Source organism: Tachyglossus aculeatus, chromosome 21 (genome assembly GCF_015852505.1).
Source record: "Tachyglossus aculeatus isolate mTacAcu1 chromosome 21, mTacAcu1.pri, whole genome shotgun sequence".
NCBI lineage: Eukaryota > Metazoa > Chordata > Mammalia > Monotremata > Tachyglossidae > Tachyglossus > Tachyglossus aculeatus.
The window spans coordinates 56,341,227-56,354,864 of NC_052086.1; the positions used below are offsets into that span (position 1 = coordinate 56,341,227).

At 50.8% G+C, this 13,638-nt stretch overlaps 1 protein-coding gene across 1 annotated transcript in view; it reads left to right on the forward strand.

Moving 5' to 3' along the window:
* The first annotated feature begins 2,343 nt into the window (after positions 1 to 2,343).
* Positions 2,344 to 13,638, forward strand: part of MAP2K3 (mitogen-activated protein kinase kinase 3) — a 71,395-nt gene continuing 60,100 nt past the window's right edge. The window contains exon 1 of the mRNA XM_038762528.1: positions 2,344 to 2,370. Coding sequence (XP_038618456.1) covers positions 2,355 to 2,370 — 16 coding nt within the window. The 5' untranslated portion in view covers positions 2,344 to 2,354. The remainder of the gene's footprint in view (positions 2,371 to 13,638) is intronic.

Sequence of the window (13,638 nt, forward strand, 5' to 3'; positions counted from 1 at the left end):
TATTTATTTTATTAATGATGTGTATATAGCTATAATTCTATTTATATTGATGCTATTTTTTAAAATGACATTTATTAAGCGCTTACTATGTGCAAAGCACTGTTCTAAACCCTGGGGAGGTGACAAGGCGATCAGGGTGTCCCACAGGGGGCTCACAGTCTTCACCCCCATTGTACAGATGAGGGAACTGAGGCCCAGAGAAGTCAAGTGACTTGCCCAAAGTCGCACAGCTGACAATTGGCAGAGGCGGCATTCGAACCCATGACCTCTGACTCCAAAGCCCGGGCTCTTTCCACTGAGACACGCTGCCTCTCTGATGCCTGTCTACTTGTTCTGTTTCATTTTGTTGTCTGTCTCCCCCCTTCTAGACTGTGAGCCCGTTGTTGGGTAGGGATCGTCTCTCTCTGTTGCCAAATTGTCCTTCCCAACCGCTTAGTCCAGTGCTCTGCACACAGTAAGTGCTCAATAAATAAATAAAATTAAATATAGAATATAAAATATAATTTTATTAAATATAATTTGAGCGCTCAATAAAAGCGCTCAAGTAAGATGCTCTGAGAAGCAGCGTGGCTCAGTGGAAAGAGCCCAGGCTTTGGAGTCAGGGGTCATGGGGTTGAATCCCGGCTCCGCCACTTGTCAGCTGTGTGACTTTGGGCAAGTCACTTCACTTCTCTGGGCCTCAGTTACCTCATCTGTAAAATGGGGATGAAGACCGTGAGCCCCACGTGGGACAACCTGATCTCCTTGTAACCTCCCCAGTGCTTAGAACAGTGCTTTGCACATAGTAAGCGCTTAATAAATGCCATCATCATCATCATCATTATTATTAAATACGATTGAATGAAGGTATGACTATCAAAGCCCTACAAAAATCTTGTCTCCAAGAAGCCTTCTCTGACTAACTCCTCTTCTCCCCACCCTATTTTCCCTCCCTTCTTATGCCCTCAGTTCTTAACCCCTAAGTGTTTAGGTACTTCATTCACTCACTCACTCACTCATTCACTCACTTATTCACTCACTCACTTTCATTTATTCATTCCCTCACTCACTCTCTCACTCACTTTCATTCATTCCCTCACTCTCTCACTCACTAATTCCCTCACTCTCATTCCCTCACTCACTCATTCCCTCACTCATTCACTCATTCCCTCACTCTCATTCCCTCACTCACTCATTCCCTCACTCATTCACTCATTCCCTCACTCACTCATTCCCTCACTCATTCACTCATTCCCTCACTCATTCACTCATTCCCTCACTCTCATTCCCTCACTCACTCATTCCCTCACTCATTCACTCATTCCCTCACTCACTCATTCCCTCACTCATTCACTCATTCCCTCACTCATTCCCTCATTCTCTCACTCTCATTCTCTCACTCTCATTCCCTCACTCTCATTCCCTCACTCATTCTCTCACTCTCATTCCCTCACTCTCATTCCCTCACTCTCATTCCCTCACTCTCATTCCCTCACTCATTCTCTCACTCTCATTCTCTCACTCTCTTATTCTCTCACTCTCATTCCCTCACTCTCATTCCCTCACTCTCATCCCCTCACTCTCATCCCCTCACTCTCATTCCCTCACTCACTCCCTCACTCATTCCCTCACTCACTTTCATTCATTCATTCCCTCACTCACTTTCACTCATTCACCCACTTTCATTCATTCACTTACTCATTCACTCACTCACTCATTCCCTCCCTCCCTCCCTCCCTCATTCATTCATTCATCCAGGGCCTGGAATGCCCTCCCTCTGCCCATCCGCCAAGCTCGCTCTCTTCCTCCCTTCAAGGCCCTACTGAGAGCTCACCTCCTCCAGGAGGCCTTCCCAGACTGAGCCCCTTCCTTCCTCTCCCCCTCGTCCCCCTGTCCATCCCCCCATCTTACCTCCTTCCCTTCCCCACAGCACCTGTATACATGTGTATATGTTTGTACATATTTATTACTCTATTTATTTTACTTGTACACATCTATTCTATTTATTTTATTTTGTTACTATGTTTGGTTTGGTTTGGTTGTCCGTCTCCCCCTTCTAGACTGTGAGCCCGCTGTTGGGTAGGGACTGTCTCTATATGTTGCCACCTTGTCCTTCCCAAGCGCTTAGCCCAGTGCTCTGCACACAGTAAGCGCTCAATAAATACGATTGATTGATTGGTTGATTGATTGACCCATCCACCCACTCAGTCACGCCTCGGCAGATGGGGGCGCGGCCTGTGCCCGATGGGGGCGTGGTCTCCGCCCGCGGGGGGCGTGGCTTCCCTCCGCCGGGGCACCTCCTCCTCCTCCTCCTCCTGCTCCTCCCCGGCCTGCCGTCCGTCCGGCCATCCGGCCGCCCGCCCGCCCGCCTCACGATGTCCCTCCCCAAAGGTAAGAGCCGGGACGCCGAGGGGTCGCGCCCACGCGCGCGCACACACACACACACACACACACACACACACACCTCTCCCCCCCCCCCGGGGGTCAGTCACTCCCCCTTCCCCCTCCCACAGCCCTGGGGATCACACAAACACACCCCGATGTCACCCCCCACCCTCCCCCGCCACACACCCCAGGGTCTCTCTCTCTCTCTCTCTCTCTGTCTCTCTCTCCACACACGCACGCACACACACACACACACACACACACACACACACCGCCTCCCCCCACCCTCCGGGGTAACTCACCCTTCTCCCCCCCCCACGGGTGTACACACACACACACACACACACGCACACACATACACACACCCTGGGGTCACTCACCCCTCTCCCCCCACACCCCTGGGTGTGTACACCCCCCCCCCCCACACACACACACCCGGGATCACTCCTGGGCTCACACAAACACACACCCCAGGGTCACCCCTGGGGGGGGGTCTCACTCACTCTCTCTCTCTCTCTCTCTCTCTCTCTCTCTCACACACACACACACACACACACACACACACACACACGCTGGGGTCACCCACACATGCCAGGGTCACCCCTGGGCGGGGGGGGGTCTCAGTCACTCACACACACACCCCTGGGGTCAACCACATATGCCAGGGTCACCCGGGGCGGGGGGGGGGGACTCACTCACTCACACACACACACCCCTGGGGTAACCCACACATGCCAGGGTCACCCCGGGGCGGGGGGGGGACTCACTCACTCACACACACACCCCTGGAGTTACCCACACATGCCAGGGTCACCCCTGGGGGGCGGGGGGGTCTCACTCACTCACTCACACACACACACACCCCTGGGGTCACCCACACATGCCAGGGTCACCCCCTCCCCTCCACCACACCACACACCCTGTGGTCACCACTGTTCAAAACTCTGGGCTGGATACAGGTTGGATACAGCTCCGGCCCCAATCTCTCCCTTAAACCCGGCTCTGATGGCCAATTTTGGCCCATTTCCCCTTCGTGTCAAACACCGTTCTTCTGATGGCCAATTTTGGCCCATTTCCCCTTCGTGTCAAACACCGTTCTTCTGATGGCCAATTTTGGCCCATTTCCCCTTCGTGTCAAACCCCGTTCTAAGCGCTGGGCTTGATACAGGTTGGGCACAGTCCCAGTCCTACACAGGGCGCCCAGCTCGGGTGTGTCTGATGTCAATTTTTGCCCCACTCCACTTACTATGTGTCAAACACTGTTCTAAGCGCTGGGGTAGATGCAGGTTGGACACAGTCCCAGTCCCACGTGGGGCGTTCAGTCACTAGTGTCAGATTTGGCCCCGCATCCCGAGACGGCTGCCCCTCTTCTCACCCCATCTTCTCTCCCTGTGGTGGCAAACTTGCACCTGAGGCGTAGGAGAATCCCAGCGGATCCCTTCCGCGGTGTTCCTCTGCCCTGCCTTCAAGTGTCACAGATGAATTTAACATTTCTTATTAGCCGCGGGCAGGGCCTCCTTCCCGCCTCAGGTTCCGAGAACTTTCCGAAAGGTAAAGCCAGGCACTCGTTGCCTCTCGGATGATTTTTTGCCATCCCCGTAGCAGAGTTGGGCTGCCCACGGGACCGACGGAGACGTTCTGGGAAGAGGAAACCGTGTCCTGTTCATTCCTCCCCACCGTGTAGGCTCTTTCCTGGAAATTCAGAGGAGGCGGTAGAAGCGGAGAACGGTTTGTCATTGAGGGGGGAATGCAGGTCATCCCAGGGAAACGGGGGGACATTTGCAGAAAAGGAGATGCATTGAACTTGGCACTTCAGCCTGGTTTGAGGAAGAATCCTTAATCTGGTTCAGCAGCAGTCGGGGGGCTCTAAGCAACAAGTTTTTCAGTGCCCGGGCCTCTGGAGTCCAGAGGAAGCAGGTCCTAGTAGAGAGTCCTATTGCAGGATGGAAGAAGAAACAGAAGCTTTCTGATGGATAGGTTTGTAAACTCTGAATACCAGTGAAGTCAGGGCCCGGGGATCCGAGGCAGCAATTACAGTTCTCAGGTTGGTTTGTTTCCTGAGGATTGTGAAAGGAGGGGAAGCCCCTCAGTGAGCAGGTTTCTCACTTTTTTCAATCCTGCCCTAAAAAAACAAACTCTGAAGGGAAATTGTGTTATGTATTGGGCAGCAGGACGGGGGGCGGCGGGTCTCCCGGGGAAGGCCGTATCTGTCACCTTTGTGGATTCTGCCGCATCACTTTCAATGACCCAAGTCCTCAAGTATGGACTGGCTGGGGGCTGTACATTATTTAGGTCAGCAGGATTATTAAGGCGCAATTACGTCTTGCATAAATGCAGATGCCAGGATACCTGACCGTTGCCCAACTGTCCGTGAGTAACGATTGAAATACTCAGTAAAGGAACCGTGGGGAGCTGGCATGTCAAGGAATAACATGCTTTTCATAGTTTCAGAGGCATTCACAGGTGGGTAAATAGGAGACCTCCCAAGTTCGGCTCCTTTGCCACCAAAGTTAGGCGGTTGAGATCAGGACTATATTTTGAAGGATTTGTTGCTCGAAGATATTTGTGCGGGGCGGTCGTACTTTCTGACGTACCAACTTTTGAATGCACAGCCCCCGCCGCTTGCTGAACACTTCAGCATGGTGGGTGGGAGGTTAAATAATGATATAGGGGGCTTGGAGGGCGGGGAACCTATGAAATGAAGTGAGCTAGGGTGGGGATAGTTGGGGATAGAGGAGCAGTGTGGCCTCATGATGCTATTGATGCCTGTTTGTTTTGATGTCTGTCTCCTCCCTTCTAGACAGTAAGCCCATTGTGGCCAGGGGTTGCCTCTATTTGTTGCTGAATTGTACTTCCCAAGTGCTTGGTGCAGCGCTCTGCACACAGTAAGCGCTCAATAAATATGATTGATTGATTGCTCTGCACACAGTAAGCACTCAGTAAATACCATTGAATGAATGAATGGAAAGATCACCGGCCTGAGAGTCAGAGGGCCTGAGTTCTAATCCCGGCACTCCCATGAGCCCGGCTTGTGACCTCAAGCAGGTCACCAAACTTCTCTGTACCTCAGTTTCCCTATTTGTAGAAAGGGGATTAAATTCCTGTTCTCCCTCTGCTTGAGCCCTGTGGAAGACAGGGACTGGGACGTGATTATCTTGATTCTACCCCAGTACGAGAAGGCAGAAACAGCATGGCATAGTGGGTAGAGCACGGGCCTGGGCGTCAGAAGGTCATGGATTCTAATCCAGGCCCCACCACTTGTCTGCTGTGTGGATTTGGGCAAGTCATTTCACTTCTCTGGGCCTCAGTTACCTCATCTGTAAAATGGGGATTGAGACTGTGAGCCCCTCGTGGGCCAGGGACTGTGCCCAACTCGATTTTCACGTATCCACCCCAGCGCTCAGCACAGTGCCTGACACATAGTAAGGGTCTTAACACATACCACAGTTATAATAATAATAATAATAGTGATGGCATTTGTTAAGCGCTTGCTATGTGCAGAGCACTGTTCTAAGCACTGGGGGAGATACAAGGTGATCAAGTTGTCCCGCGTGGGGCTCACAGTCTTCATCCCCATTTTACAGATGAGGTAACTGAGGCTCAGAGAAGTGAAGTGACTTGCCCAAGGTCACACAGCAGACATGTGGCTGAGCCGGGATTCGAACCCATGACCTCTGACTCCAAAGCCCGGGCTCTTTCCACTGAGCCACGCTGCTATTATTCCTGTTAGCACTCCAGGGCTCGACCCAGAAGTACTTAACAGATACAGTTTTTATTAGCTGTGTGTGCAGCTCCAGATACCTGCTTGCACACTAGCCTTTTGTACTCTCCAAAGTGTTTAGTATGGCGCTACACATAGCTGGTGTTCAACGGTAATATTTTTTTTTATTATTTGGCTGGTTGTCCGGCTGGTGTTCCACGGCAACTTTGGATGCTTTCCCGGGCCCTGGGGTCAGGCTGAGGGGAAGGAAGGAGGGAGGAAGGTGGCCTACCCATCTCCGCATCAAACAGGAACTCCTCACCATTGGCTTAAAACACTGTATCTCCTTGCCCCCTCTTCCCTCACTACTCTCCTACTACAAGCCAGCCTGCACACTCCGCTCCTCTGACGCTAACCCTCTCAACTGCACCTACATCTCATCCCAGCTCCACCACTTGTCAGCTGTGTGACTTTGGGCAAGTCACTTAACTTCTCTGTGCCTCAGTTCCCTCATCTGTAAAATGGGGATTAAGACTGGGAGCCCCCCGTGGGACAACCTGATCTCCTTGGAACCTTCCCAGTGCTTAGAACAGTGCTTTGCACATAGTAAGCACTTAATAAATGCCATCATTATTAGTATTATTATCAGTCTCACCACCGACCCCTCGCCCACATCTTCCATCTGGCCCGGAACGCCCTTCCCTCCTCAAATCTGGCAAGTCATGCATTAATTCACTCAATCGTATTTATTGAGCGCTTACCGTGTGCAGAGCACTGGACTAAGCGCTTGGGAAGTCCAAGTTGGCAACATCTAGAGACAGTCCCTACCCAGCAGCGGGCTCACAGTCTAGATGGGGGAGACAGACAACAAAACAAAACATATTAACAAAATTAAAGTAATAGAATAAATATGTGCAAATAAAATAGAGTAATAAATACGTACAAACATATATACATATATACAGGTGCTGTGGGGAGGGGAAGGAGTCCTCTCCCCTCCTTCAAAGCCTTATTGAAGGCACGTCTCCTCCAAGAGGCCTTCCTTGATTAAGCTCCCCCTTCCTCTTCTCCCACTCCCTTCTGCGTCACCCTGACACGCTCCCCTTATTCACCCCCCCGCCAGCCCCACGGTACTTAAGCACATAGCTGTAATTTATTTGTTTATATTAATGTCTGTCTCCCCCGCTAGACTGTAACTGCATCAGTTTATTTGTATATTGTGATGATGATGATGATGATGGTATTTAAGTGCTTACTGTGTGCAAAGCACTGTTCTAAGCACTGAGGGGATACCAGGCGATCAGGTTGTCCCCCGTGGGGCTCGCAGTCTTAATCCCCATTTTACAGATGAGGTAACTGAGGCCCAGAGAAGTGAAGTGACTTGCCCAAAGTCACACAGCGTGAGAAGCAGCGTGGCTCACTGGAAAGAGCACCGGCTTTGGAGGCAGAGGTTATGGGTTCAAATCCCCGCTCCGCCAACTGTCAGCTGTGTGACGTTGGGCAAGTCACTTCTCTGTGCCTCAGTTCCCTCATCTGTAAAATGGGGATTAAAACTGTGAGCCCCCTGTGGGACAACCTGATCACCTTGAATCCTCCTCAGCGCTTAGAACAGTGCTTTGCACATAGTAAGCGCTTAACAAATGCCATCATTATTATTATTAAGTGACGGAGCCGGGATTTGAACCCGTGACCTCTGACTCCAAAGCCCGGGCTCTTTCCACTGCGCCATGCTGCGTACTCTCCCGAAAGCTTAGTAAAGTGCTCTGCACACAGTTAGGTGCTCAATAAATGTGAATGAATGAATGAGTGAAAGGATGGGGGGAAGACTGTGGCTTGAGGGGTGTACTGGAAAGAGAGATTTTTCTGGGGAGGAATTCTGGCCCGAGGGGCCCCCGTTTGCAGCTCAAGGATGGCGAGTCGGGTTTATACCGTCACCCCCTGTCCCCTTCCCCTCAGGACCCAGGCACCCTCTCTTCCCCCCAAAATGCAGCTCCATTCTTGCAGGCGAGTTGGGCCTGGGCTGTTCCCAGTGTGCGGCGGCGGAGAGGACCGTAGCTTGAGCCCGCCAGCTGCTCGTGACAGAAGCAAATCTTTTCCGGGCAGTGCTGTAACTTCTCTAGGTGACTATAAATGACAATGATTGCAGTTGCTCTGGAGGAGGAATAAACATATTATGTTCGATGTCTTTAAAGAGAAAGATGATTTAATAGGTGGTTGATCAGAGAGCTGATGGCATCATTGGGTTGCTTGCTTTGCCCACCTCTGAGGCAGATTTCCCCTCCTCCTCGTCCTTCAGTCAGTGGTGAGTGCTCACTGTTTGCAGAGTATAATAACGATAATAATAATAATGATGGCATTTATTAAGCGCTTACTACGTGCGAAGCACAGTATAACAGAGTTGCTAGACACATATCCTGCCCACAAGGAGCTTATAGTCTAGAGGGGGAGAATCCTCTCCCATCGCCACCCCAGAAGTGCATTGGCCTTGCAACTCCGTCGGCAGAGGTATTTGTTGGAGAGGGCAAAGCCGGACTTCTTTGCCCACGTGATTTGGCGTCATTTCTTCCAAGTTGGCGTGCCCTAGGAAAGTTTCCCGATATTAGATCTGAGCAGTTGCTCTTTACCGATGTCTGACTCCATCTAAAAATTCAAATTGCACTGCTACTTCTTCTGGCTTTTCTTTCGATGTAGACTGGTTCCACATTAGCTCCTTCGCCTGTGCTTACGTAGTCAACCATCGAATGATGCAAATAAGCAGTCATGGCTAGCTCACTGCTTGGTGGGAGCGGTGCGGGTGTCTACGTAAATGCCCATCTTCTCTGTTGACTCTGCCTTTTCTCTCTTTTCAACCAAAAGAATTGAACAAGGCAGGGAGGGGTTGGTTAACCTTAAGGATCTGTTACATTTTTCATCTTTTAGCTTCCTTCCTTGACTCCTCCTTGTAGCCAAATTCTTTGCAGCCAGTGACACACGGAGGTGGTTGTGGCTCCCTTCCTATAATAATAATAATAATTCCTCCCTTCAAGGCCCTGCTGAGAGCTCACCTCCTCCAGGAGGCCTTCCCAGACTGAGCCCCTTCCTTCCTCTCCCCCTCGTCCCCCTCTCCATCCCCCTATCTTACCTCCTTCCCTTCCCTACAGCACCTGTGTATATGTATATATGTTTGTACATATTTATTACTCTATTTTACTTGTACGTATCTATCCTATTTATTTTATTTTGTTAGTATGTTTGGTTTTGTTCTCTGTCTCCCCCTTTTAGACTGTGAGCCCACTGTTGGGTAGGGACTGTCTCTATATGTTGCCAATTTGTACTTCCCAAGGGCTTAGTACAGTGCTCTGCACATAGTAAGCGCTCAATAAATACGATTGATGATGATGATGATGATGTGGCTCTCCAGGGTTAATGGGTTAAACGTCTTCAGAAAGGTGCGGCACCGAGGCACACGTCTGTCTTTTCCCCAGCCCCTCTGACCCTACAGTACTTCAAGAGGCAAAGTTTCATTAGTAGCCAGGCAAGAAGCTCCGTCTGCTGCTCCCTTTTCAAAGGAAAGCCCGTGTTCTCCTTCATCGGATGTTGCCGTCAGTTATAGCAGAGTCAGTGTCGATTTTCCACGCCTCGCCGATCTGAACCTCCCGAGCTGTAGCTTGTGATACACCTTCCTGCGAGTCCGATACAGATGAGTGAAAACAAAACCTGCGGGAGGAGGGGGAAGGAAGGGGGTGTCGGGTCCCTCCCCCGGGTTTAAAACAGTGGCACGGAACTGTGCGGCTTTGGATTTGGAGTAGAGTTTTTGGCATTTCGGCCCTGACCCTTATCGTCTATTTAGTGTTTACTTTAAGCCATCTCCTTTGGCCACCACTGTCCGCCATGTGAGCGTGTGTCACGGACGGGGGGGAATTCTTGACCTCTGACCCCTCGCTGCTTTTCTTCCTGAGTTGCCCCGAAATGGATGGAGTGTGGAGGTCGAGGGGGATTTCCCCGGCCCTCGGGGTGACGCACGGGAAACGGTCTCCCGGGGGGGGGGGGGCTCGTGGTGAGTTGGTGCTCCGATCCGGCAGAGTGCTTAGCTCCTCCAGGAGGGAGAGTGGACACTGAGGCCTCTAGTGCAGCCCAGATTGACTCAGCGGGGATAAAATGCTACTGAATGGAGTTGCTGACTCACAGGCAGAGCATGCATGCTGCAACTGGCCTCTCTGCAGGCTTCCCAACTTAAAAGGGCAATAGCCAGCTCTTCCCCAGGGTAAGATGCCTCAACGAGGGCAGTGCTCTCCTTTCCTGGCTTGGAAGGGGTGCCGCAGAGGGCGGAAAGTAGGGAGAGACGTGATTGGGAGCAGCCAAGTGGCTCCATCTTTATTATCCACAGAAATCATCCTGCTCATCCTGTTCCCCTCCTGAGGCTCGCATCTGCCTCTGGGTGAGCTCCCCGAACTGAGGCTAGCAGCGATGGCTCCCTGAGTCCGATCGTGGCTAATAATAATACTAATGATCGTGGTATCTGTTAAGCTCTCACTTGCGCTGAGCGCTGGGGCGGCTGCAGGCAAATCGGGTCAGACGCAGGTCCCGTCCCGAGCGGGGCTCACAGTCTTAATCCCCATTTTACGGATGAGGTAACTGAGGCACGGAGAAGTGAAGTGAGTCGTCTAAGGTCACACAGCAGACAAGAGAAGCAGCGTGGCTCAGTGGAAAAAGCCCGGGCTTTGGAGTCAGAGGCCATGGGTTCCAATCCCGGCTCCGCCGCTTGTCAGCTGTGTGACTTTGGGCGAGTCACTTCACTTCTCTGGGCCTCAGTTCCCTCATCTGTAAAATGGGAATGAAGACTGTGAGCCCCACGTGGGACAACCTGGTCACCTTGTATCTACCCCAGCGCTTAGAACAGTGCTTGGCACGTAGTAAGTGCTTAACAAATACCAACATTACTATCATTATTATTATTATTAAGTGGCAGAGCCGGGATTAGAACCCACGACCTTCTGACTCCCAGGCTTGTGGTGTAGCCACTAGGCCATGCTGCTTCTCCCAGAAATTGTGGCATTATCTTTTAGACATGGCTCAAACAGGGCCCTTCACACCCATGCTTAAGGAATTAATGAACCCACTGGGGAAAGATGTTCTGTAAATGCAGAAGGATGATAAGCCGATTTTTAATAATGAGGAGCTGCTGACTTAAGGTCACACGTTCTGGTTAAGACTGGACAGCCTAGGTTTTTGCAGGTGATCAGTCAATCAATCAGTCGTATCGAGTGCTTACTGTGTGCAGAGCAGTGCTTGGGAGAGTTCAGTATAACAGAGGTGATAGACACAGTCCCTGCCCACAGTGATCTCACAGTCTGTGAGACTGTGGGGGGAGGCAGACAGTAATACAAATAAATCAATTATGGATATGTACATAAGTGCCGCGGTGCTGAGGGAGGGGCGAATGAAAGGTGCCAATCCAAGTGCGGGGACAGTGCAGGAAAGGAGCGGGAAAAGAAGAAATGAGGGCTTAGTCGGGAAAAGCCTCTTGGAGATGTGCTTTTAGTAAGGCTTCGAAGGTGGGGAGAGTGATTGTCTGTCGGATATGAAGAGAGGGAGGGCGTTCCAGACCAGAGGCAGGACGTGGGTGAGAGCTCGGCTGTGCGATAGATGAGATCGAGGTACAGTGAGTAGGCTGGCATCAGAGAAGCAAAGTACGTGGGCCGGGCTGGAGTAGTAAATCAGAGAGGGAAAGTGGGAAGGGATAAGGTGACTGAGTGCTTTAAAGCCTCTGGTAAGGCGTTTCTGTTTGATGCAGAGGCAGATGGGCGACCGTTAGAGATTCTTGAGGAGTGGGGAGACGTGGACTGAACGTTTCTGTAGAAAAATAATCTGGGCAGCGGGGCGAAGTACAGACTGGAGTGGGGCAAGACTAGCAGTTTGGAAGGAGAGGAAAGGATAGATTTTAGCCGTGTCGCTGAAGGTCGAGTCAACTGATTGTAGTGACAGATTGAATATGTGGGTTTGAATGAGAGAGGAGAGTCAAGGATAATGGCAAAGGTGACAGGCGTGAGGGACAGGAAAGGTGGTGGTGCCGTCTACAGCGACGGGAAAATCAGGGGGGAGGACAGGGTCGAATGGGAGAAGTGAGTCGAGGAAAAGGTCAGTGGTGACTTTGGAAACGTGAACGAATATTTGGGACTACCCAGTTAAGCTGGAAGTCTACTTTGCACCCATCCGCAACTGCTCTAAATTCCTTTAAATGTTTCGATGCCTACTCTGATTAGCTGCCTGAGTCTTCTGGGTGATAGAACAGTGCTTTGCACCTAGTCAGCGCTTAATAAATGCCATCATTATTATTATTATCTAATGGTCCAGAGAGTGGCTCTGGGAGTCAGGCTCAATCCATAAATGGTATTTATCGAGTGCTTCCTTTGTGCAGAGCACTGTACTAGGCACCTGGGAGAGTACAATACAGTCGATAGACCTGATCCCTGCCTTCAAGGAGCTGATGGTCTAATGAGATCTGGGTTCTGGTCCTGGCCCTGCCCCTGGCCTGCTGTGTGACCTTGGGTATGTCACGTGACTTCTCTGGCCCTCTGTTTCCTTATCTGAAAAGTGGGGATAATCAATCAATCAATCGTATTTATTGAGCACTTACTGTGTGCAGAGCACTGTATTAAGCGCTTGAGACCTCTTCTTACCTAATAGGAATGCTGTAAGACTAGAATGAAGTAATGGCCTGAAAGTACTTGTGTGACTTTGGGCAAGTCACTTCGCTTCTCTGTGCCTCAGTTCCCTTATCTGTAAAATGGGGATTAAGACTGCGAGCCCCCCTGTGGGACAACCTGATCATCTTGTAACTGCTCCAGTGCTTAGAACAGTGCTTTGCACATAGTGAGCGCTTAATAAATGCCATCATTATTATTATTGTTACCTTTAGCGGAATAAAGGCACGCTATCCCAAATGAGGTCTTATTACTACAGTGTAAGTGTGAGGTCTGGGTGACTCTTCTGGTGGTTAGGCCAGGATGAGCAACTTTGAGCTTTGCCTTTAGCAGTGTAGTTGGGTTATCACACTTGTTCTGGGGGAAGAGAGTAGTAATAATGTCATTTAAGGTGGAAATGAAACTAAAAAGGAGAAATCAAGCAGAGTCGGGGAGACCGCTATAACTCTAAAAAACACACTACCGTGCTTTGTGCAGAAGGGTTTGCCCTTGAAATAAATGATCTTCGTTTATCAGGATCAGTGTCCGGAGATCCCCAACTCCTAAATAATATGGATAGCATTTATTAAACGCTCGCTCTGTGCCGTGTGGCAGGATCGCTACTAAATAATCAGATTGGACACAGTCCCACTCTCTTATGGGACTCACAGTCTGAGAAGGAGGGAGAGCGGGCATCTGATCCCCATTTGCAGATGAAAAGACTAAAGCACGGAAAAGTTCAGCGAGCTGACCAAAGCCTCACAGCAGGTGAGTGGCAAAGCCAGGGCCAGGACTTTGGTCTCTTGGTGCCCGGTCCTGTCCTCTTTTCACTGGGCCGTGCTGCCTCTCTGAGGCTCAGAAAGCTGGGCCACCACTACTGTCTCATGCACATCGCCCATTTAAGTCAGATCT